The 27,276-nt window shown below is 36.0% G+C and overlaps 2 protein-coding genes across 4 annotated transcripts; one reads left to right on the top strand and one right to left on the bottom strand.

Moving 5' to 3' along the window:
• Positions 1 to 2,328: 2,328 nt before the first annotated feature.
• On the bottom strand, positions 2,329 to 12,765 carry LOC144441113 (putative protein-lysine deacylase ABHD14B). Of its 3 annotated transcripts, none has more exons than XM_078130654.1 (4): positions 12,659 to 12,765; positions 8,044 to 8,492; positions 6,393 to 6,625; positions 2,329 to 2,617 (listed from the first exon to the last, which is right to left on the bottom strand). In XM_078130654.1, the coding sequence occupies exons 2-4, from the start codon at positions 8,468 to 8,470 to the stop codon at positions 2,432 to 2,434; spliced, it is 846 nt and encodes a 281-aa protein (XP_077986780.1). In that variant the 5' UTR covers positions 8,471 to 8,492; positions 12,659 to 12,765; the 3' UTR covers positions 2,329 to 2,431. The 3 variants fall into 3 exon arrangements, with proteins under 3 accessions (XP_077986780.1, XP_077986788.1, XP_077986772.1); XM_078130662.1 differs by lacking the exon at positions 12,659 to 12,765 and adding an exon at positions 12,193 to 12,227; XM_078130646.1 differs by lacking the exon at positions 12,659 to 12,765 and adding an exon at positions 11,725 to 11,843.
• A 626-nt stretch (positions 12,766 to 13,391) lies between these two features.
• Positions 13,392 to 26,934, top strand: LOC144439907 (aminoacylase-1-like). The gene is made up of 15 exons (XM_078129142.1): positions 13,392 to 13,557; positions 16,532 to 16,701; positions 17,080 to 17,151; positions 17,507 to 17,529; positions 17,834 to 17,910; positions 18,561 to 18,647; positions 18,874 to 18,930; positions 19,840 to 19,913; positions 20,170 to 20,219; positions 21,132 to 21,195; positions 21,786 to 21,866; positions 22,608 to 22,676; positions 23,636 to 23,715; positions 25,628 to 25,688; positions 26,163 to 26,934. Exons 1-15 carry the CDS (start codon positions 13,479 to 13,481, stop codon positions 26,313 to 26,315), a joined length of 1,197 nt encoding a protein of 398 aa, XP_077985268.1. The 5' UTR covers positions 13,392 to 13,478; the 3' UTR covers positions 26,316 to 26,934.
• Positions 26,935 to 27,276: the final 342 nt, after the last annotated feature.

Genomic DNA, 27,276 nt, shown 5'->3' with positions numbered 1-27,276 from the left:
ACCCCCCCCCCCATGCCATCAAGGTAAACCCAGTACAACACATTTATCTGTCTATTCATATCTATATATAATCTATATCTCTATCCAGACATCCATCAATGACAATCAATCATCAGAATATTCCTCTATCCATCCACCCATCCAATAATCAATATTCCTCTACCTATCTATCCATCCATCCATCCACCCATCCATCCATCCACCCACCCACCCATCCATCCACCCATCCATCTACCCACCCACCCACCCACCCATCCATCCATCCACCCACCCATCCATCCATCCATCTATCCACCCACTCACCCACCCACCCATCCATCCATCCATCAATAGCAATCAATAAATCCAAACAAGGTAAAAAGTTCACCATTCACCATTTATTTATGAAAGGTTGACATAAGTCTATACACCTTCAAATGATGTCATACATCATCATGAAAACAACATAAATGAGATTCTAAAATAAAACATCTTAATACAACTATGACATCCAAAATCAAGCAAATAAAGAAATGTCCCATATACCAAGGTAATTATAATGAACACCAAAGAGGTGTTGATAGAAATTGCCTGATTATGACAGAGCCTAAATCTCAAAGTAGTAACTTTATCAAATTGTTTCAAAGTGCATTCTATGGTAATCATAAATGGTCTTGTCTTATCTCTTTACTTGCCATCAACATTTATGGCAACTGGCGAATAATGAAAGATAAACCAATATATTTGTAAATACTGCTGTCATAAAAATGTCTTTACCTTAGACTGTCGACAGTCGCTTGTGCCTTTTTTCCCTACGTTTTATCTAAACTTAAGTCGTTGCAGCGCTCCGATCCGACGCAATGCTCCAGCTTGGGCCTTTGGCCCTCGATATCAGTATGCGATTATAGTAGTGATGCACTGGATCGGAGTTTAGATAAGACGTAGGAAAAAAAGGCGCGAGCGACTGTCGACAGTCTACTTCATGTTTTACAATCTTAGCAAATTAGACAGATAAAAAAGTTCATATTTAGACATTTCTTCATAAATTACACGAAGGAACAATTTTCACAAACAACAAAACACTGATAACCAGGTATGTGTTCAGTTATATTTTTGTTTTTAGCTTGCGTTGCTGAAATTGACTTTCTCAATGTTCTCAGGAAATCTTATATTTGAACTGGATAGTATTTCTGCCATACTTTTGACTGCTGATTGTCTTTCACTAAAAATCAAACCTGACTTGAGCTAAGTCTGATGATAATTTCACTAAACTGTGTCTTGGAGCAGTGAAACTACTCTATCAGTCAAACTGCTACTAAACTGCTGCTAAACTGCTACTAAACTGCTACTAAACTGCTACTCAATCATCTTTTTACCTTGTTTGCTTAGTTGCTACTGTTGTATGTTTAAAAAAAGATCCCTTAAAAATATAATATTTCTGAATAGTAATTCACTCCTTTCTCTGTAAGCAGACTGTAAAATTCCATATTTCACTGATACCAATCCAAGGTGTTTGTGATACATTAATTTGTAAAGAGAATTACAAACAGTTTGCCATAGTATTTGAAAAATAATCACATGTTCTGATAATCTAGACCGTAAAGTGATATGATGTGAAGGTCAGGTAGTTGCCTATATCTTTACACAGAACCAAAAGGGAGGAACAAATATTCGACAAATTGAAATACATGTCCCACAATCAAGAATACCCAGATTGTACTGTTATAACAAAATAGTTGATTGAATACATATAAAAGTACTCTTTTTATTCTTTACTGCATTTTAACTTAACTTGAAACATAATGTGATATGCTTCAATGCACTAGTGAGCATGTCAGAGGTGTGTGTGTGTGTGTGTGTGTGTGTGTGTGTGTGTGTGTGTGTGTGTGTGTGCGCGTGTGTGTGTGTGTGTGTGTGTGTGTGTGTGTGTGTGTGTGTGTGTGTGTGTGTGTGCGTGCGTGTGTGTGTGTGTCCTGGAGCGGTACTAATGGCCAGCTCTGGTAGGGGTGGGTGGCCAGTACTGCCAACCCCATACCACATTTTAGACTATTTTAGACCATTACAGGTTTTTAGAAGATCAACTTTGAAACCAAAATGCATTTGTAGTAGTTCCATACTAAGTAAATTTGTTGATATCTATGTGCAAGTGTTAGGATGTGTGTGTGTGTATGTATGTGTTTGTTGATATTTCTGCAAATGTTGGGATGTGTGTGTGTATGTGGGAGGTAGTGTGGATGCATGTGTTTGTTGATATGTGTGAGTTTGTCAGACGTGTGTGTGCATGTGTGCATGTGTGTGTGTGTGTGTGTGTGTGTGTGTGTGTATGTGTGTGTGTGTGTGATATGTGTGTGTGTGTGTGTGTGTGTATGACTGCATGCATGCATGCATGCATGCGTGTTGAAGAAATGCGGTACTTCACAAAACCCCAACAACTATCTATATTCTTTGGATTTTACTTGGGAATATATTTAAGGAAATTATACAAGGATTGATGCCACTTGTCAGGCTGATCCAAGTATGCTGGATGATTAGCATCTTCAAGCATTACCACTCTGTGATTGGGCAAATTCCTGAGATTTGCCAGTGACGTCCGACCAAGGCTTGTATCCTTCTCGCCATAAACAATCAAAGTTGGAACCTGTGAAAAATTCATAATAAAAAACAATGACATTCTGGGTCCCATAAGCATTATGCAGCTCACATACAACCCAGACCCTGGAATTTCAACCCCCCCCCCCCTTCCCCACCCAGAAAACCCTGGAAAAATTCTTCCAACCCCTGGAAAATGAGCACAATTGACTATTAATAATAGTCACTGTTTTGGAGCCATTGGCTGGAACAACACCTTCTTGAGTTACACTTGCAATAAATGCCAATACACTTATACAGCACATTGCAGGTTACAGTTCACTCACTCTGATTGCTATAACCACCCAGAAACCATCAAGAAATTGCACATTCTACAAGATCACAATTTCTGGCTACATTCAGTCTAAATGAAATAAACTATTTAAACATATACTGTAACTAATGCAGCCATGTGAGTGCCTATCCTTTGATGTCTACATGGTGGCATATGTTCCCAGTAGTTTGTTCATTTAGACAAAATGTAGCAAGAAACTGTATTGATTCAATCTTTCTATCTTCAAGTGTAGCATGTCCAGTTTCTTATTGGTTTCTGTGTGATTTTACCCAACTGAACGAGTGAACAGTAATCTGCATTGAACTGTATATTTCATGAGACGAGACAATTAAAGGGAAGGTCCAATCAAATACATTAACTTTTAGATAGCTCAACTTTTAGTGTTTTAACTGATATGTATGTGGATTTTAGAAATAAAATGAAACATATTAAAGTTGTGTGTCTTTGAAATGTCAAAATTCTGCTATGTTGAGCCTCACTGTGTGTCGCCATTTTGGGAACTTTTGCCACAAAGGATGCTGGGAAAACTCCATGCTTGTGACATCACGTCAGCCTAAACATCTACTGGCATCTAGATCTAGGTGTGTGTAGTAGCTGTTCATCATTGACAAACCATGCACAAGAGTGTCTTACACAAATTGCAACATTTCTTCAAAGATGCAGCTTTAATTTAAATTATCAAATGTAATGGACGACTTGCAATGTCGGCACCTGAACTCCAATGTAATGGACAACTTGCAATGTCGGCACCTGAACTCCAATGTGTGAAATTGAGGCCAACAGAGATAATAATAATAATAATGTTGGGTTCTTATATAGCACTTTCCTACGCCGTGCTCAAAGCGCTTTACAATTATTACCTCTGATTCGGATCAGAACAGCACAACGACCCTTTAGTCTTCCTCAACTCCCCGGGGAGCATACAATCCATTGCAGCCATTTCAGCGCATAGGATTAAAGCCTTCACATTGCAACCTACATCCTACCAGGTCCCCAATTATACAGCTGGGTTGACTGAGGCACAGTCATGGTTCAAATCTTGCCCAAGGACTTTAGCCACTCAGAAACAAACAGTAGACAGCAACAGGGCTCGAACCTGCAACCTGTAGATTCCAAGCCGGTCACACTAACCATTCACCCATCATGACGCCACACGATCAAAGATCGTTTACATGTAAACACATACCGCCTCATGTTGTTGACCAACACTACTCAGGCGACACTAAATAAAATGTCAGTGTGACACTGAAATAAAAAAATACCGCCAATGGCGTTGTAGCACAACTGTACAGTTTCTAAAAATGTTTATCCATATGGTAACAATAAGTGGCCATTTGTTGAATGGCTACCCAGTTGCCTATCCAACCATGTTGCTATCTTTACGATACATGCTATCATTTGGCTGTTGCTATGGGCGTGGTCATGTTGTTAGATATATTTGCATACATTTCGTGATTATTTGGCTGTTGCTATGGGCGTGGTCTTGTTGCTAGGCATATTTACATATATCTTTTGAATGTTTATTAAATTGTCTATTAATCCTGGTTATCTTTGCAATATATGTGATCATTTGGCTGTTGCTATGGGCGTGGTCTTGTTGCTAGGCAAATTTACATACATATTTTGAATGTTTATTCAATTGTCTATTAATCCCTGTTGTTATCTTTGTGAAATACACGACCATTTCGCTGTTGCTATGGGCGTGGTCATGGTTGCTAGGGTATTTACATACATTTTTTGAATGTTTACTCATTTGCCTACCAGATGATGTTGTCATTTGACCAAAATATACTGCCATTTGGTCGTTGCTAAGGGCGTGGTCATGGTTGCTAGGGCCAATTTTGTCAAAATGTTTTGATGAAAATCTGCAGAATAACACTTTCAGAAACATCTCACCAAGTTTCAGACTCAGTGACCAAATAGTTTTTGAGATATAAGTTTTTGACCAAAAATGAACATTTTTACACCTAATTTGCATATCACTCATGGACTCACTGTATGCTTAATATCTCTTCATCCATACATCCCTAGATACATTCTCATTAAATTTCAGCCCCATCTGCTCAGTACTTTTGGAATTATAGATTTTTAACCCAAAAGACACATTTTTAGCCCTAATTTGCATATCACTGATGGAATCATCATGTCATGAACAAATCTTACTTTACACCCCCTTCAGAATGTTCCCACCAAATTTCGCACCAATCTGCCCAGTAGTTTCTGAGTTTAAGTTTTTTGACCAAAAATCACATTTTTTTACCCAAATCACAGACCTGTGATGCGATCATTTTGATTTGAACAATTTCCCAACTAGACACCCAAGGTAATGGACCCACCAAATATCATGGCAATCGGTTCAGCAGTTTTTGACTTTAAGTTGTTTACACACACACACACATCCACACACACACACACACACACAGACAGACAGACGCCGGGCGATCCCTATAGCACTACTGAACAAGTTCAGTTGTGCTAAAAATGCTACATTTTAATTCCTGATTATTGCATTCTAGTCGAAACGCAAATGATCCAATATTTTTGTACCCATTGAACTTACAGCGATCAGGTGAGTATGGAGTAGGGCTTCCCAAGAAAACAACGCAATGTAATATAATACTAACAACACTGTGGGCAAGTCCACTGTTCATGGATGGGTGTGGGCCATGACGAAGTCTTGAAAAGGTCCAGTTTTACATGTACAAGTACTCCAAGATCTGTGGTTTTCAAAGTCGCTATGGCTATGATTTGCTTCTTTTAGAAAAAATACAGAAGTCAGATTTTCCATGGCTACATCAGTATCGAACGCTACATTCCCCTTTAGAAAGTTCCCTTTGTTTATAGTTCAAACATATTGTGTGTCATCACAGTACATTCTATGATCTTTCCAAATCTTAGCGAAAGAAGACCACAAATTTGTCGTAGCAGAAAGTTTTGTCGGATAACTATCCCTCTTGAAAACTTTGTACTTGCTTTATTTTATTTTCTTTTGATTGGGTTCATTACCATCCGCACAGTGACACATAGTGGTTTTGCCATCTTCTTTCAAAGCACGATCGCGACTTGTGTTCACATTTATAGTGTTGTCTTGTTTTACGTTGATATAGATGTACATGTATCAAAATGTAACAATTGACTCTCAGTACCAAGGAAAGCAGAGCATACAATCGGTCTATGCATGGTTTTCAAAAAAATTACAGGTAAACTGGTAACATTTACTGGCTTCATACATGGAATACTTTTCCCTCAGTGATAGGATGACATGACATCACAAATTCTCAAAGTGAACACTGGCTTGCTCTGTATTTAAGGACAAAATGGTGACATACATGACCTTGTTATTTCGTACGATTTTTAAGCTATACCAAAGATAATTGAGTTCAAAAAATGGTATAAATCACTTGTCACATATTTATTTTATCAAAAGAAATTGCAATGTCATTTGATTGGACCTTCCCTTTAACAAAAAGAAGTATTAGTGTAGGCCAACCTGGATTTTCTGATAGTCTGCTGCCTTATATTTCTCTGTACCAACTGGTGCGACAGGTACAAAACCACGGAAAACCTCAGGATGTGATACCAGGAGAGGTATAGCAAATTGTCCACTCAGTGATGGCGATACAATGACTGAGTGCTCCAACTTTAACTCTTTCACCAAATTCTGTATGAACTGTTCGTTTGAGACCTCTATTTTGACATCTTTAGACTTGGAAATATCAAAGCCTGAAATAACAAAAAATAGGAAATACCTGAACAAAAACAAATCAAATTCATAAATTTATCATAATGACCAGGATTGTCACTATTAAAGTCTTCTGAACACCAGTAGTATACACAGAATGAGATTATCCAATAAAACTTTAAAATCAATTTAAAATTATGAATATGTTACATTTATGAATGGTGTTTCTATATATTGAGAATTTCATAATTTTTTTGAGGCATTTCCTATTTGACCTTGAGGATGTAGGTAAAGTCAAAGGTCAGGGTATACATTTAAAAAGAAAGCTTGCCTGTGTCATAACAGTTGAAGATACTTGAATGGAGTCTCTGTGTATTCAACCTCTTGAATTATGGGAAAAGACAAATATTGGCTATTTGACCCTGAAAATGTTGATCAGGGTCACAAAAGGTCAAGGTGTTATTATAGAAGCTATGCATAACGTGGGGTAGACACTTGAAGTTGATGTGGTGTCTGTGTGTATCAAACTTTTGGAGGTAGGAGACAAAATGTGTATTTTTAGGACATTATGGCTGCCATTTTGTCATAAAGGTCATAAAATTAAATAACGGGCACATAATAATAATAAGATGATTTGCAATGCGCCTCATCTCTGAAGAGCTCGAAGCGCAGAGGAAGAGTGGATACAGAAATAGTTAATGGAAATGTGAATTCAAGGTAATGTGTATTAAATAAAATGAGAAAGAAAAACAGTTAGCAGTTGAAGAGGTGAGTTTTGAGAGAATGTCTGAAGGTTGACAAAGATTTGGAATGGCAGAGATCAAAAGGGAGGTGGTTCCATGAAGTAGGGCCAATGCAAGAGAAGGATCTTTCACCAAATGTTTTGGTTGACACCCTTGGAACACAGAGAAGATGAGAATCAGAAGATGAGCGAAGTGGTCTTTGAGGAATGTATTGATGTAGAAGATCCATGAGATATTGTGGGCCAATACCTACAACTGACTTGAAACAAATGGATGAAATTTTGTATTGAATAGTGAAGTGATAGGCAGCCAATGAAGTTTTCTAAGAAGAGGTTGTACATGATCGAACTTTTTAGCTTTGCAGACAAGCCGAGCTGCAGCATTTTGTACATGCTGTAGTCTGTCAGTGAGGTGTTTAGGACAACCAGAGAGAAGAGCATTACAATAGTCTAAGCGAGACAGGATGAGTGTGGAGACAAGTGTTTGAGTGGCACTAGAAGTGAGAAAGTGACGAATAGAGCTGATTTGTCTCAGTTGAATGTAGGCGGCCTTGCATGTGCGTTGCACATGCTCGGCCATATTGAGATTGCAATTAAGTGTGACTCCAAGATTTTTTACACATGTACACTATAGTGGCAAATAGTTTCATAGCAGGTACATGTATGTACAAACATATAGTGTCATATCTTTTTAATGCATGTAGACTATTTACTGACCTCCAGGTAAATCCACTGCTATCACTCTGTATCCAAACTTAGCCAACTGCTGTACAGTACCAAGGTCAACCCAAGTTTTGGAAGCAAACTTCATCCCATGAAGTAAAAGAACACTTCCTAGTATTTTAGTACTCTGAGCTCCATCAATACACTCCTGATAATACATCTCACCCTTGGAGCCCGGAATAATTGCTTTCTTTTCTACGACTTTGATTTCGGCATCTGGTTTATTCTTATCTGTTTTCATGTCTGCTGGGATGGGATCTAGGGATCTTGTCATCCAGCTTTCTGATTCACCACCAGTTTTAGTCGCCATCTTAGCTTGTACAGGTTGTCGAGGAAACAACAAATTAGTCCAAATAAAATAGCCTGCAACAACTGCAATCAGAACGCCTGCTATAACAGGTTTGTTCACACTCACATTCATGAAGCCTGGGTTCTGTCTGGAACTTTAAGAACAAAGACAGTTTGATTATCACAATGGATCTACACAAAATAGTTTTTGAATGTAGTATGTAGTTTTAATCTGAAGCCTACTTAGCTTAGGCTGAAGATTCGTCATTGTTGTCTGTCTGTTAAGCTGAACACCAGTTTTTATGAATGGGTAACTTACAGGGAACGTACAAAACAATGAATATATTTCAGTCTATGATAATAGTAACTTTTCACTGTTTGTCAATAATTTCTACTCGTTGCGAAATACACCTGACTTTTTAGATCAGGCTTTTTACTACAAACAGTTCAATAGGGAACTTGCAAATCTGCCATGTTGAATGTTGCATTATGGGAAATGTGATAATAAATACCTACCAATTAGTAATGTAAACAATATTGTTACATAGTTTGTAACCACAAATAATCAATTCATAGTCACCCTGACCAGTGTGGGAAGTTTATTTTATCAGTAGCTCGAGATTAGGTATTACAATAACCACAGATAATCACATAGTCCTTTCAATCTGAGCATGCTCAGTCTGGATTGCAAGTTCCCTATTAATCCTTCAAATCAACTGAGTCTCTTGTCTACTTGTCATTGATGGTATTATTGATGTCCATGTGTAAAAAGTACAAACAAAAGGTTTGACAATTTAATTCTCAGTAACTGCAGTAGTATTTCACTACGGAAGAGAGTCAAAATAAAACAATAGGGTCGACTTATTCTTGAGTGCCAACAGTAATGCATACATAGCTCATGGAGAGCAAGTCTTGGTGTCAAAGAATTAATGATTGCTATTTTTATGATGCACCTAGGTGGGAAAATTCTATACCAGACACTGAGAATTTTGATATATTGTATTTGTTGAAGCACATTTGATCAAATATTGCTTTTATTTTGTTGACAATCAATTATAAATATTATTATTGTTATATGGAGACACTTTCAATATTGTAAACATTAAATTGACTGGACAGTTTTAAATCAGTGAATAGCACAAATGTACATAGACAACCACTTCCAATTCAAACCTACATATACTCATTATTACATGTATTATTCACTTTATGAACAAGATGTTACCAGTAATGTTGTTCATATTAACATTGTTTCAAAAGAACCACATGATACAGTACTAATATTTTCCTAAAGCAACCCTGCATATTAAAATTTTCACCAGTATTTACTAACTTGCACTAAAATTAAAGCTACATTATCATTCCAGCTTACATCAGTTCCTAATACATGTTTTTCACTGAGTAAATATTTTGATATAGTTTCATATGTGAGTTGTACCAATATCCTGACAACTTTAACGTACATGTATTGTTAATTATTGTGTGTGAGCATGCGTGTGTGTGTGTGTATGTATGTATGTCTGTCTGTGTCTGTCTGTCTGTCTGTCTGTCTGTCTGTATGTATGTATGTATGTATGTTTGTATGTATGTATGTATGTATGTATGTATGTATGTATGTATGTATGTATGTATGTATGTATGTATGTATGTATGTATGTATGTGTGAGTCTGTGTCTGTCTGTGTGTGTGTGTGTGTGTGTGTGTGTGTGTGTGTGTGTGTGTGTGTGTATGTGTGTATACATGCAAGCAACATGTATGTCCAATAGTGCATCCAGTAGAAAACACTGGATATACAAGTGGATTTACACTATATATATACTAGCTGAAATAAGAGAAAGAATTGAAGAACAAAGAAAGACAATGTTACATACTTTAGAGTACTCATCTTCAATTGAACTGCAACGTAAATAATCTCAAAATAGTATATTGTCTGAGAATATATCATATATTGAAATGATTGATGTGGTTATATTACTGACCTGTACACCAATGGAATTAAATAGATTGTGTGATAATCAGTAATCCTATTAACAGCTGGTTCTTGTATCACATGGTTCTTTTGAACAGTGATTTTTAAACACACTATATAATTTTCATTTACATTCTATATCATAATTTAGGTTTGTTCTAAGGTATTATTGTTTTTCAAATGTCACATGGTACAACTGAAACAAGACAGGTTTTGAGATTCAAATAGGTAGCAAAATTGCTGTTTTGTTTCATGTCTTGCACATTGTTTTTGCAGTGTCTTGTATTAAAATTGTTGAACATTATAAACACATTCACATGTGAATTGAAATGATTGGATAACATGTAAATGGGCTTAATTTACATCTATAGACAAGAAACTGGCTTGCCACAGATCACTCAATACAAATATAAACAACATCATCCAACCCCTACTGATACACAGACACACACACACAACGTCCTTGAAACAAACAAGCTATTGAAAGTTATTGCACTACAGGCTCAGATTTTGACTCATACAAGTGCATTGATTCAAAGTTACAAGTGATATGTGTGTGCACACACAGTGCCTGTTTGTCGGCAGGAATGTGGTGTTGTTTATATGTACTTGTAATGAGTGGTCTGTGAGAAGCCTGTTTCCTATCTATCTAAATGGTTCTTGGGGATCATAAAATGTGCATGATATGCACAGTCATTCGGTGATCCCTCAATGTTTTACCTGTAAACCTGGTATTCTGGCATAATTTGATGACACAAATGTTTGATATATTACGGAAACCTTCAGCTGAGCATCAAGGTGACTGGGGATTTTGAATTTTGAGAGGGGAAATCAAAAATCAAAATCCTTAATCACCTGGATTCTAGGCCTTTTGTGCCTTCATCTGTGATAACACATATGATGATTATTAATGCCATGAACTTAAAGGTATGCATCAACAAAAACATGATACAAGAATCATCTACATGTATTAAAACGAAAACTGAGGCTTTATAAACTCAGCTAGTGCTACTCTAATGTTAGTTTCAAAGTTTACATCTCCCCTCCACTGTCTATGATTGAACAGAATGTCACAATTCTGTATTCATTACTTGCAATCTGAGTTGGAAATTGTTCTGGACAGACACATGACCCGAGGGTGTAGTTTCAGCTAACTTATATTGTAAACATGGCTGTGCTGTAAATCATGTTGGAAGCATATAATTCTGTAAGCCCATAGCCTGTGAAGGAGATTTCCCCTCTACTCTCTATACACTACACAGCATAGAACAGGTACCTATTGAACTACATTATCAATAAAATATTCAAAGAAAATGACATCTGACCACTTCAGGAAAGAAGAAGAGAACTTCGTCTCACATTCTTGTTTAAAGTTGCTCGAGGCCTCATACCAGCTATAGATACATCATGACACATACCTCATATCACAAAGACCAAAACGGACAATCAAACCTAGTAACTTTGCTGACTACCAACATAGCAACCGTGGAACCCCGTGGAAAAGTACATGACAAACAACTCTAGCTGCTTTCAAATACTACACTCAAATACAGAAATTTACAGGAACTCAGTTTTCCCAAGAACAATCATAGACTGGAACAAACTAGACAATAATTGGTCACATATGGATCGGTGGGTGCCTTCAAGGCAACCATGCAGAACGACTAATTATTTCACCCTCCTATTCAGTTTATTATTTACCAGTATTGGTTCCTACAACATTGATTCTGATTCTGACATTATTGTTTGTTGTATTTCACTACACTACAGTGAGACAGCCACTGACAGTGACCATAATTTATATTGTTTTCATAAGGAATTTATGTTTGTCATTTTAGATTTCTGTCACCGAAGTCATACATTGTAAAACCAACTTGGATTCTTACCAATGAGATTACAAAATGCACTACAGCTTGGTGGAGGACATGTAATATTGACAAACGAGTGATTGTGTCCATAAGTTGCATGATGCATGGAACACCATGTATGGGTGATATCGATGCACCATGAGCCGTTTCTCAATCTAAATTGTACAAGCAAAGCTACGAAGCCCGGGCTCCGGAGCTCCTTCGACACAATTTTGGCGCGCACTTTCTTAATCCGTGTAGAACGAGAACTTGAAAAGAAAGTTCAGCTTCATTTGCTCGTGTTTTTACTGTCATTTATGGTGTAATAGCGTAGTTTTGTTTTAAAATGGAACCAAGTTCCGCGTTCATCATTCATGTTAATACTTACGTGGCCTTCGTAAACCGAAGAACGTAAACAATGCTAACACTGCACTGACTGCTAAATTGTCGTGTGAGTTTCTGAAAGAGTGCAAAGTACACTGTAGAAGATCTCCCTTTGTCTCACCTGTTTTCTGAAGATAAAAATTTTGTTCGCTGCGTATAGTTGTTCAAAGTTCACGTCTTCGGTTCATCGGTTCATGCAATACTATTTGACCTGCATCTGACCTCTTCCTATTTACTCTCTAAATGACGCGTTATATCTAGTCACATTGTTCGTTCGATTTACAGTGTTTCCCTTTTTAAAAATCCTTTTGGATTTTTGGCACTAGAGACCCCTAAAATGTATGTTATCTAAATAATACCTGGTAAACATTGTAATACTATAACAATGATAATTAACATGAAAAATGAAGATCACGAGTACACGTACACCACAGTATCCTGTAGGCTAACTTGTAAGTCTCTTGAAACAAGATTTGATTTGTCATCACTCCAGGCCGGGTTTATGACTTCTAATCACATTTCTAACTTAAATATGGTATAGTCCAACGAAGAAGGAACAGCTAGTGGCACCGTGGTGGTACCAGACACTCAGATAATATTTTCTGCAAAGCAAAATAATAACCCACAACTTCACAAGTCACTGTGCGTATTTATGGTCCCCCCACCCCTCCCAGCCTTGACATATCCCATTTGTGTTGAATTATTTACGAAACAGGCATCTGAACTTACAGCACTTTATTTCAATATTTCACTAACAACAATAATTTCACATTCAGAAATACTCTACATGGTATCGGACTATTGCCGATTGGTGCGACACCCCCTGATAATCATGTGATCTAGCACTCGATTCATCAGTGCACTACTTGAAGCGTTGGACGTCGCTTCATACTACCAGCTTGTGTAAAGTTGAAAAAAAATTCCTAGAAAGTCTATCTGCAATGGAAGACCCAGCAGTCAGTAATTTCAGAGAATACATCAGAATTAGGACGGTGTCCACAGAGCCAGATCCTGACTACGGTAGGTCACATCCAGTGACTACTGGTCATAAGGACCGACATGTAGCAAATGCTGCTGGTCCTTAAGGAAAACTGCTGGTCCATATTCAATACAGTTCACGTTCACGACCTGTATCTACATCACCCCCCCCCCCACCCCCCACTTAGAGATTAAATGATTTTGAACTTTAATATGATACAACATATCTTTAGATATACTAAAGTAAAAGAGAGTACAACGAATTGTTTACTATCCACTATCATTTCATCAATCTGTTCTTACAATTGAAAATTTCCACTCACAGTCAAAAAATATGACTTGGAAGTAAACTTGGATTCACAACCAAATACTTTTTGACTGTGAGTAGACATTTTCTTCATTTGTAACTATGAACCCAGAGACTATGAATATTCATTCTCGCATAATCTGTTCCTATAGACTATAGTGGCCTGAGACTGAATGTATTCATTCCACCATAGCAATACAGATCCATAGATTGTAGATAATATGGGTGAATGAATCAATAAATCTACATTATCTGCAATCTCTAAGAGATCACAGTCCTCTCCTTCCTCTCTGTGCGATTCACTAAATTCTGAATCACACAATCCAAAGTCAGATTCATCGTCTGTGTCAACAGCTAATGTAGCTTTCCCATCCTTAGCGAACTTAGACCACAAATTCATCATAGCAGAAAGTTTTGTTGCATAACTATCCCTCTTGAAAACTGTGTATTTGCTTTATTTCAATTTCCATCAACACAGTGACACGGAGCGGTTTTGTCTTCCTTCAGTCTTTACAAATATGTACTGAAGCCCCCGCCCCATGAAGCCCTACCCGTATACACTACCGTTGTGTATTGAGTATCGTCTCTGACTGTTTGTGTAAGAAATCTGACCATGATGAAGAGAACTATGGCTAATCATGTCTTACAGTGCGAGTTTTTTTGACGTTGGAACGTGATATGGTAACTGTACTGTAATGTGTCATCCAATATGTACCCGTGTTTGGCATGATGCAGTATTTTTCCAGATACAACAAAAGGCAACAAAAATGCAACACATACAATGCAATACAATACATACAATGCAATACATGTTTGTCGTCCCTTCCTTCTCCTGAGAGTCATGTCAGTAATCTAGACCCGTGCAAGCAGGACTATACATCTTATAATTATGGCCAAGTCTGCTGACAGGCACCTGTACCCACAGGGGCGTGTAATATTTCATAGATTGTTTTTTTCTTATTGCTTAGAATGTCGTTTTCTTAGGAAAATATCATACGAATCTTGCTGCTACAAATGTATCAATCTCTATACTACGAAGAAATATCTCTTCCCCTTACATGTAGGAATATGTATTAATCAAAAGGTTGTTATATTTAGTCTGTAGACCTGGAAAACAACAATCTATGAAATATTACAGGCCCCTGTGCCTGTACCAGCACGGCATGCTGGAGAGTCGAGACCGAGAGCGAGAAACAGGTGAAATACACATAGAAATCACACAGTGGTCCACACATTCTGCATGAACCACCATTGAATAAAACTGCTACCAATATTTGCTGTATCCAAAAACGATCCGCAAATGGAATTTACTGCCTCCCACTATCCGTGCTGCCAAGAACATTGACACTTCAAAATATTACTACAAAAATTAAACTTGCAAGACCTGATAACCAGAGCTCACCATAAACTGTAAACATTCAACAGGACATCAATTCCACACTGACCGCCCTGTGGCTCAGGCTTTTATAGTTAGTTATGTTTACGAAAACAAACAAACAAACAAACAATAATAGATATTGACAAGCATTAACAAGAGAGTATTACAAATCATTATCAACAACAAGAATTACTATATGTTTTCCTATATGTGAAATGGTCACTATTGTACATACATATCTTTATTTTGTTTGTTTGTTTTGGTAAACATAACTATTAAACTAAGCCTGAGTGACCTGTGCATGATAACCGCAAGGTGTTTTGCACAGTATCAAGAAGAAGCAGAAGCAGAAGTGCTATTAGTAGGGTTGGGATAGGACAAGGCACAGTACGAACCTGGTCTGTACAAAATGCAGGTACAGACCAGGTACAGGCCAGGCCAGGTCACGTATAGGCTAAATATATATATTTTTTGGATTCACATTCACATTCGGATCCAAAGATCTGTTGTCTGTTTTTATTTGCAATAATTATTGGTTTTCATAACCAATTTCACCTTCTCTATCATAAATGCTAATTCAACAATGTAAGTACTCAGATATGTTCACTTTCTGTTGAAAACATCGATAATATACTCCGAACCACTCAAATGATATCTCTCTTGACAGCCACGAAATTACCAATTTTAATTACCGCTCACATGGAGCATGCACATTTAAAATAAACAAAATACATGTAGTTTATATGTGATGTTATCGTACAAACACTATAGCATCGTCAAAATGCAACCCTTTATTGATTTCATGACTGTTTCATTGTCTTTGCCATGTCTCACTGTTGCAATCAAAACAAGGACCTTTTTGTCTAAATTATTTATGGGATGGGACCAGGGTATAGCCACACAACAAATCTATACTTGCAAAATGGTAGTTTATTGGACAGACAGTGAAATCCTAGACATGACTTCCTATAGGAATTCTGAAGTATTCCTAAAAGAATCCTCCAGGAATCCTTTAGTATCCTTAAAAGACATCCTGTAGGAATCCTTTAGTATTCCTAAAAAACATCCAATAGGAATCCTTTAGTATTCCAGAAAGAATCCTATAGGAATCCTTTAGTATTCCAGAAAGAATCCTATAGGAATTCTAACAATCAATGCCAAGTGTGGTATCAGATAACAAGATGCCAATATCTAGACTGATTGTTACGAAGCACACTACTTTTATAGACAATGTTCCAATACAATTGATTTGACCTTAGACTGAGATTGAACACAAGACATCTAATGTCAAATATACATTATGTTGTTCTTGTTTTGTTTTACTTTTACAGATGGAGCAGTTAAATTCCTGGAAAGGATGGCCAAGGACATGGAATTGCCATTCCGATGTATTGAAGTTCATCCTGGAATGCCAGTGGTCATTATCTCGTGGGAAGGAACGGATCCATCTCTGCCGTCGTTAATGCTGAATTCACACACAGATGTTGTACCAGTATTTCTGGTAAGACTATCATATTTTATACCTAATCGTCATCCATCAATTGGGGGTTCAGTTTCTTTTATATCATCATATAATGTGGACAGCTACATACACAGGTTTATTAATAATAATAATAATAATAATAACAATAACAACAATAATGATGATAATAATATAACTTTATTGCCATTTGCATTGAAAATTTGCTTTCCACGAACAAATGCCCCCTAGGGAGAAAGAGGCCGAACTTGTACTCAGTTGCTAGTATGACTTGATAATTGGTAGTTAGTGCTAGTATGACTTGATAATATTCATAGGATATGTATATGTATTCACAATAAAATTTGTACTGATGGTTCCCAAGTTGTTGTTATTTAGAGTCACTTTTCTACCTTACAGGACCAATGGAAGTGTGATCCATTTGAAGCCAAGAAATATGAAAATGGTGATATCTATGGTAGAGGTACACAGGTAAAATGAACACTATTGGATTATTTGACAGTGTTGGTCTGGTCGACAATGTGAAAGTCTTTCAAATTTCTAAATCAATAGATTAGAACAGTTGACAGATTCCGTGCAATATCAAAGTTTTAATTTCATAGCATGGAATTTTTACAAAATAAGCAGTGTTATAGAAATATATTCATATGTTGTGTTAATTATTCTGTTCTGTGATCAACATTTAGTTCTGTGAATATTTATTGATGACATTTCTTCTGTAAAAAGTATAACACATTACATGTATTAAAAAGAGAACTTCTGAAAAAAACACCAATTTGCACTATTTTTCTTCTTTTTAATTTTTTTTTTTTTTTTAATTTGGTAGGATATGAAGAGTGTTGGAATACAGTAAGTAGAGTTACATACAGATTTGTAAAGTTGATATAATAGTCAGTCACATTTGTAAAGTTAATAATAATAGTCAGTCACATTTGTAAAGTTAATAATAATAGTCAGTCACATTTGTAAAGTTGACAGAATAGTCAGACACATTTTCAATCCTTCTTTCTGGAAGATGCTCAATTTGTGATTCAAAAGGACTGCAGAATTTTGAGCTAAAGAATGCTTTGTTATGACTTGTATTTTTACCAGGAAAGTGTTACTCTTGTACAGTAAATATTTGACCATCTATCTGACATTGACCATTTTGCAGGTATATTGAAGCTATAAAAAGACTGAAGAAGCAGGGTGTGAAATTGTTGAGAACAATTCACATGACCTTTGTGCCAGGTTAGTTCCTTCCTTATCAAAAATTATTACACCCCTCTATGTCAAAGTATTTTGCTTCTTTTGTTTTTATGTTACCATGATGACATTCAAGTGTGAAATTTGCATATACTCAATGAAAGTATTATACTCAAAAACGAAATACAAGAATGTTCACAGCTCTAGAGCAGGCAGATTATAGAGAGAATTAACTTTGCCATATTGTGAAGATTTCCTATACATAATAGTAAGTAAATCAATTTACTACTGGTGAATGTTTAATTTCCATGGTCTTGGCTCACTACCATCTTATCAGTGGAGCCATAACAATTAAATAGGATCATTTTAATTGTTCATGATCATCTTATATTAGCTCTGCCAAACAACTGTTTTTTACACCTAAATTTTAAACATAATCCTGACATTGGCCTGACGGTATTCAATTTGCCAGTTTGGTATGTTCAAGTGTCAGTGTTTCAAGTCCAAACTTCAATATCCAACAGGAAATAATTGTATTCTCAACATTTTATACCAATAAATACTCTCTATCATCACATCAGAAACAAGTGTCTCAAATCTACTATGTTTCATTACATCAGAGCTCAAATGTCAAGATTTCATGCTCAGAGATCAGTGTTTTAATTTCAGTACATTTGTATCACTTACACTTACAGATGAAGAGGTGACGGAGCTAGGAATGGGGAAGTTTGTTCAAAGGTCAGAGTTCAAGGACTTGAATGTTGGATATGTCCTAGATGAAGGTACACACTTTGTACATTTCATTTAAATGTTTCTATTTAATGTTTAATGTTTCACTTTTGTTTATTTGTTTTCATTGTTTTTGACATTTTGTGAGTTTGAATAGAAAGTGACTTAGTAGTCAGAACCTTGAAAATTTCAAATGTTATGATACCAGCCATGTGAGCATGAGAATATTGGATTGAAGTTACATATTATACTTTTAAATATTTCTTTCTTTTTCACCAGGATTGGCTAATCCAAAGGATATTTTCACTGTATTCTATGGTGAAAGACCAATCTGGTGTAAGTACTGTACTTATATATTTTGGTACAAAATGATATTTCACATGGATGTATACCTGTAGATCATGAAGGAGTTGATTCAATTCTGATATAGACTAAAGTTGTCAGTCACAGTTTTTGCATTTTTGCATCTTATCAGTGGAGTCATAAATTGGATTACACCACATCATTCTTTTGTTCTGGACAACCTGTTTTCAGTATTGCATAATTGCAGTGCAAATACCACTTGTAGGTGTGCATGCACCAGTGTATATACCACTAGTATGTGTGCATGCACCAGTGTATATACCACTAGTATGTGTGCATGCACCAGTGTATATACCACTAGTATGTGTGCATGCACTGCAGTGCAAATACCACTAATCTCTGATACATGTTCAATAATATGACAGAACCCCATGAAGTGCATGTGCAAGTGTGGCATACTCAAGGTATAAGCACAATTAGTGCTTGCGGTGTTTTTGCTATGCTCATGAAAGTGCAGTGCAGTGTTATTATTACATATGTTTATCCAAAACAACAACAAATTTCCATAAAAGTGACACTATACGATAACATGCTTTTTGTTAGAATGTACGATCGTATTGCACTGCAGTGAAAATACCACTATTATGCATGTGCAACAGCGCAAATAATCTCTGGTACACATGTAATAATGTTTTCGGTATTGCACTGCAGTGAAAGTACCACTAGGATGTGCATGCACCAGTGCAAGTAATCTCTGGTACATTATGTGATAATACAAGGCATTTTAGATGTACTCTCTACAGTAGAAATCTTCAGGAGACATGCCTTATCTTATACAGATTACACATTCTTCATCATCCTACCATCCAACCCAGATCAAAGTTTGAAGACTGTCAAAGCTTCTTTTCAGGTGTCTGTCTGTCTGTCTGTCTGTCTTACTAGGGGTCAATGTGAAATGTGTTGGAAATCCTGGTCATGGTTCTCGATTTATTGAAAACACTGCAGCAGAAAAACTGGCAAGTTTAGAAAACATAACTACCAAAGTTGTTTAGACTAGATGTCACTACATGGAGGAAGGATGTTTAATAATGTTATTTTGATGAAATCCTCCTCAGAAAGTTTGTACCAGACAAGTTATAGCTATACCTGAGCTTTTGTGGGTGTAATCACAAAGTTTACTTTAATCCAAAAATTGTTTTCGTCTCAGATATTTATACCTTGCATTAACATAAAAAATAACTACATGCTGAGTAAAATGTTTTGTTTTTCCAGCAAAAAGTTATCAACTCATTCTTAGCCTTCCGAGAGGAACAAAAGGAACTGTAAGTGATATGACATCATTAAATTACAGGGGAAAACAGGCGAGGCTGATTTTAGCTTGGCTGCATTGCTTTATGTTTATGAAAAAGTCAACTTTACTAACCCTGCAATGAGCAATTTCTTTAAAATATGATAATGAAAATTACCCAAATCTGGATACCTGCACAGCTAAAATTTATCAGGTCTGAAACAGGTCTGTGGCAGGTCTGGTACAGGTATACCCTACAGGGTCTGTGCAGGTACAGATCCAGACCTGTGGCAGGCCTGATAGGACATGCTTGTGGCAGGCCTGATAGGACATGCTTGTGGCAGGCCTGATCTGACAGGCCTGTGGCAGGCCTGATACGACATGCTTGTGGCAGGCCTGATCTGACAGGCCTGATAGGACATACTTGTGGCAGGCCTGATCTGACAGGCCTGTGGCAGGCCGGATAGGACATGCTTGTGGCAGGCCTGATCTGACTGGCCGGCTTCATGCATGTTACAGATCAATCCTGTCACATGCATGTAGATATTTAGCCGTGTAGAAGAGAGCTGCTATGCGATGGGAAGAGGCATTGTGGGAAATAATGTGTTAGGTGCTTCTTTTTGTTTTTACAGCTCACTGCCATAATACTATAGCACCACACACTTCTCTCTTTTCTTGCCAGTGTTTAGCAAAGTATGGTAGTACAGGCCTCTTTACAGCTCTATCCAAGAAAATGCACTAAAATATGCTCTGGCTTGTCATGCATGCAGATATAGGTGTAGTGGAGAAAACAGTCTAATGGTGTGCAAACAAGTTTGTTATCAAACAGTTGATATTAACATATGAATTATTTGGATGAAAGCTACACAGTCGCTTCAAAGTAGATTGTATATAAAGGTAACAAAGTTTATATATTGTGTTAATCTCTTTCTTGTCTTTCCTACAGACTCCAAAAAAATGAAGAGTTGAGACTCGGTGATGTTACTACAGTAAATATGAACAAGTTGGAGGTATAGTTGGGGAAGGGGGACATTTCAAACATATATGCAAAACACTGTATACACATTTCTAAAGTGCATTGTGTTGAGGCCATGCTTCATGTATCAAAGGGATGCAGCAGGTTTTCAGCCATTTTCAAAAGAAGTGTCACATGAGAGTACTGCAGATTGAGAAATATGAGAGCTTGATTGTTCATGCTGGACATAAATCAGAGGACATGTCGATGGTATACAAAGCTGTCAACAAAAGAAAAACACTAAACCAGTCAGAAAATGTTACCCTTTAAAGTGGCCATATGGGTGACAAATTTTGATTTTCAATTCATAAAAACAACTCTACTGTGTGTCTATACTTGGATAAACACTTTGAAACAACATATATTAAATCACTCCTTGTTTGTAACTCAATAAATTGCAAAACATTAAAACAATGTGTAAAATATTTGTTATTGTACATACAATAACAAACTTTTTACACAGTTTTTTAATAGCTGACTGTGTATGTCTTTATCACCCTAGTGGCCATAACTGTACAATCCTTTGTTTTTTCTGATAACCTGGATATTGTCATATTCTGCATTGATCCTACTTTATCATTTCAGGGTGGTATTGCCTACAACGTTGTTCCTATGCAGTTTGTTGCTTCATTTGACATTCGACTGGCGCCAACAGTAGATATGAAAGTAAGTCACCTGACCCTGGCACATAGTTTAAATGTTAATTTACAAGCCTTCATATTTAATTGAGGGACATGGCCAACTTGAGATACTATTGTTTCTAGTCAATAGATAATCACATAAACTCTGTCAAGTGTCATTAAAATTATGTTGGTATGTGTATTAAAATGAGTGTAACATATCCATGTAGCATTGGAATAACAAAATGTAATTAACCAAAAAATTGCCGTAAAACTTTCTGCCCCATGTTACTTTACCTCATATTTAACACAGGATTGACCTTGTGCATCTGAAATCTGTAATACATAACTGTAAAAAATTGTGTGTGTGTGTGTGTGTGTGTGTGTCTGTGTGTGTGAGTGTGTGTTGTGTGTGCATGTGGTGTGTTTGTGTGTGTACGTGTGCGTGTACGTGTGCGTGTACGTGTGTGTGTGTGTGTGTGTGTGTGTGTGTGTGTGTGTGTGTGTGTGTGTGTGTGTGTGTGTGTGTGTGTGCAGGTTCCTATACATCTATGTGCACATTACATTTTCTTAAACCTCAATTAAAATTGACCATAGAGTTTAAGGTGTTTACATTATAAGTTTGTCAAATTCCCTGATTTGTCAATCAAAATTAGAAGAAAGAACAATATTGCAAATTACAATATATGGTGTGGAATATTTACTTAAAACAGTAGAAAATTACTTCCATTTGAGTTCTAATCTGATAATTGTTTGTTTTTATTCCCCTAATTCACTGATCTGATAGGAGTTTGAAGAAAAGATAAAGACTTGGTGTACAGAAGCCGGTACTGATGTTACCTATGAATTTATACTGGTGAGAAATTCTTAACATGACATGATATTTTACAAGTTGGCCATTGTTGTATTTCTGTGTTTTTCATGACCCGACTCTCCCTATATTTATCCAATCCAGTAAAATAATTTAAAATAATGACTCCTCTTCTAAAGCTGGATTAGTAAATAATCGCTAGACACAAGGAAGAGAGAATCTTTGACTTGATGGCAATTTTGATGGCATTTTTGCATAAAATGGAATGGTTATCAGAGTGATTTGCATAAAATATAGTGTTATCAAAGTAATTTGCATAAAATGTAGGGATTATCAGAGTAATGTCCATAAAATGTATCAGAATTACAATACAGTTTCAAGTTATTTTGTTGGGGAGAACACTGGTAATATAATAGTCAGTTACAGTCACTACTGTATTGTAGTTATATTTATATTTGCACATGAAAAAGTTTATGGAATGGTAATTTAGGATGCATCAGGCACACTTTAAATTGGCAAACGGTACAAAGGGAAATTTAAGACACTACTTGTAAATGGCTTGTCTGGTCACCCTGCCATTTTGGTAGAATCATCATAAAACTCTTTTAAATTCATTTAGCTCTGTAATGTACATATTGACATACAAGACAAAGATGAATTGAAGTAATTTTTGAAACTTGACAACTTTTTTTGAAATGATGTGACCATTTTAAACCTTTTATATATATAAATACTGTTGTAGTAGTTGTGAGTCTGTTGTTTCTGTGTGTATATTTGTGTAAGAGTTCATGATACCATGGCCGGTCACGCCAGTGTATCCTTTATTTACAACATGTTGTCAACTTAATTTGCATAATATACATAAAGTATGGTAGTGGGATTTATTTCTGATGAATGTATTCAGGTAAAATAATTCCAGTGCAACAATACATACGAATGATATCTGTTTGCTCTAGAATTAACATCCCTAAATTATTGTTTTTTGTTGTTTTTTGTCGTCATAGAAACATATGGATAACACCATGACATCTATTGATAAAAGTGACCCATGGTGGAATGCCTTCACAACAGCATGTGAACAAATGTAAGTGATTAATATGATGTCTACAGGTTATGACATGACTTGATATGACATGCAAATTTACATGAAATTTACAATGGAATTAATTTTATACATCCATGAGTCTGTAAAGCTGCACTAACTGCAACTTGAATATTTTTTAAACTGTTTTGTAGATGACTTATAATATCATACATCCTGAATGGTATTGAATCATCTTTGGGTAAACATATTTGTGTAGCAGTTTCACATCATATGGTACAAAATCTACACTACATCTAATAAAATTAGGTTTTTTTTTGTGTCCATACCCAAAAATCAACACCTCAATGAATGATGATTGAAACTTATTACTACTTGTGTAGATAAAATAGACCTCTACAATGTCTAATGTTTGGTATTTTAACAATTTTCAATGACTACATTTGTTATCTGATCTATTAAAAAAGTAATACTCCAGTTACAGCTGGTGCAGGTTTACAACATATGTTCCACATTTACAGCAGAAACATGCAATGATTGCTGACTCAATTACAGCAGAAACATGCAATGATTGCTGACTAAATTACAGCAGAAACATGCAATGATTGCTGACTCAATTACAGCAGAAACATGCAATGATTGCCGACTCAATTACAGCAGAAACATGCAATGATTGCCGACTCAATTACAGCAGAAACATGCAATGATTGCTAACTCAGTTACAGCAGAAACATGCAATGGTTGCCAAAAGACACAGTGTGTATCATACACATTTACAATTTGTGATCCCCAAGAACCATTTAGACAGATAAGAAACAGGCTTCCTACAGACCACTCAATACAAATATGAATAACACCACACTCCTGCTGATAAACAGGCACTATATATGCACACACATGTCGCCATGGAGATCACCATACAAACAAGCAGACACAAATTCTTGCTAGAATTCAATCAAATGGAAGTATAAATGTCAAAATCTGAGCCTGCATTGTGATGATATTCAATAGCTTCTTTTGTTCCAATGATATTGTATGAGAGCCTGTGTATCAGTTGGGGTTGGGTAGAATAGTTTATATCTGTAGTGAGTGGTCTGTGTGAACACTGTTTCTTATCTAATCTAAATCATTGTGGGGAACATAAAATGTGTATGATATGTACAGTCTTTTGGTGATCATTGCATGTTCCCACTGTATTGTAATGTAATAGTATATAAGCATGACATTTATAATCAACAAAAAAATGAAATGACAATGATAGTCTAATGACATATTTTGGAATACTGCTTGTCAAACAAGCAGACTCGTCAGCAGCTCGTGTGAGACAAAAAAATCCCCAACTTCGTGTGAAATATTCCATCTCAGCCCATTGGGCCTGGGTGTGGGATTCTATTAATCCCAATTACTTCTCATGTTTCCTCTCCTATAGAAACCCCTATGTGACCCCAGTAGAGAGTTCATGCTGTTTCTAGGCCCATTGTAGAAACAAACAACAATCCAAAAGTGTTGTTTCCTTGGTTTGGAAAGATACTACATAATACTAGCCGTTCTGAACTCATAGCTTACTCGCTATGACAACCTTCTACAGCTGTTATTAAGCAGAGTTCAATGACATAAACTTGTCATTTGACTTGATTCATGTGAGGACCATTGCTTCAAAGGTTGAGTCAAAGAATCCATCAAGATTAAACAGAAATGGCATCCGTTACAGGATGAGGGGATGGAAATACATGTACATCATCCTGCAATCATTGGACAATTTTATGTTATTGAATAGTGTACAGTAACAGGTGAAGAAGGTTATAGGTGATGTGGCCAAAATATCTTATGCAAAATAATTTATACTCTGAGTTTGGAACCAGTCATTACTAAGGTCACAGTGACAAAATAGCTTTACCATTACATCTACATGTGTATAATGTTTTAATTTTTTTCTGTTTTAAATAACTACCAGGAGTATGAAGATAGAAACGGAAATCTTTCCAGCAGCAACAGACAGTCGTTTCCTAAGAGAGGTATTCTAACCATATTGAATAACATTCTATATGTACGTACTATAATGCAGGGGTTTATAATACTAATGTCTGAAAGTGTACGCCATCATAACCACAAGACAGACTATAATTTGCCTCCCCACCATAATAAAATATGCAGTTGAAGTCATTTTGTCACAATGTATGTGTGTGCATGTGTGTGTGTGTATGTATGTATGTATGTATGTATGTATTTAATGTATGTATGTAATATGTATGTATGTATGTATGTATGTATGTATGTATGTATGTATGTATGTATGTATGTATGTATGTATATGTATGTATGTATGTATGTATGTATGTATGTATGTATGTATGTATGTACTTACAATCATAGAATATTTAGAAGTCACACATTTAATGTTCATGAACTATTTCAAAATTATGCAAAATGTACTGTCCTTCATATTATTCAATTTCTGACATGCATTCAATGCTTTCTCTTACTTATAGCTTGGATATTCTGCAATTGGTTTCTCTCCCATGAACAACACACCGATTCTGCTTCATGACCACAATGAATTCCTCAATGAAAACATATACCTGAAGGGGATCACCATCTATGAGAAGATTATCCCCGCATTGGCCAATGTGCCTGCCATCTGATTATCACATGACTATCATTGTGGCAGTCACATGACCATCATGTGACATAGGGCTGTAATTTGGAATGATAAATGATATGTATGTGCTTCCCATGTGAACAAAAATACAATGAATGAGCAGATTGGGAAATTTATGATTTTCAGACAGATTTCTGATTGAAATATTAGATCTGGATAATCATTGTATGAACAGTACATGAAAATGTACTTTTTTTTAAAGGAAGATTTAAATGAGAATGAGAAATCAGTACTGCTTATTTGATTTTTTTCAGACCAGAAATAAGGTGACTTTTTATGACAAAATGAATAAATAAATTTCAATAATCCACATTCAGCTGATTTTTTAGTTTCAGTGCTTCTCTATCATAATGATACTAATATATCAATACCAGATTTAAACTGAATGCCTCTCGTAAGGGAATCACTAATTATGCAAATAACACTTTTTACAAATCAGCCCTCGAGGGAGGGCCATATTTTAGAAAATGGAGATTGCCTTGGTATTTGGTGGGGACATTACTTGTGGGGTCTAGTTGGGAAATTGTTCAAATTGTCTACCATTTATACTCACTTTTTTTATTTCTTTATTGTTTGTTTGTTTTTGTAAACATAACTAACTAAGCCTGGTTTGTTTGTTTGTTTGTTTGTTTATTTGTTTTCGTAAACATAACTAAGCCTGGTTTGTTTGTTTGTTTTTGTAAACATAACTACCTAAGTGCCCTGTGGTACGAAGTGTATAAAAGCTTCTTTTAATCATGCCTATGATCCTGACTGCTCTTATATATTGTAGAAAACTAGTGACTAAATTTAGAATTTCAATTATAATATTCAACTTGAGTTGGGGAGACAGTTGAATTTCATCATTTAATTCTTTGTTCTCATTATACAAATGAGAGAAGGGCACTTTTTTTTTTCTTTGTCATTAAATAATTCAAATATTCATTCCTAAATGACAAAAGTAA

Source organism: Glandiceps talaboti, chromosome 1, assembly GCF_964340395.1.
Source record: "Glandiceps talaboti chromosome 1, keGlaTala1.1, whole genome shotgun sequence".
NCBI classification, from domain to species: Eukaryota; Metazoa; Hemichordata; class Enteropneusta; family Spengelidae; genus Glandiceps; species Glandiceps talaboti.
This window is presented reverse-complemented; position numbering and strand designations above follow the sequence as displayed.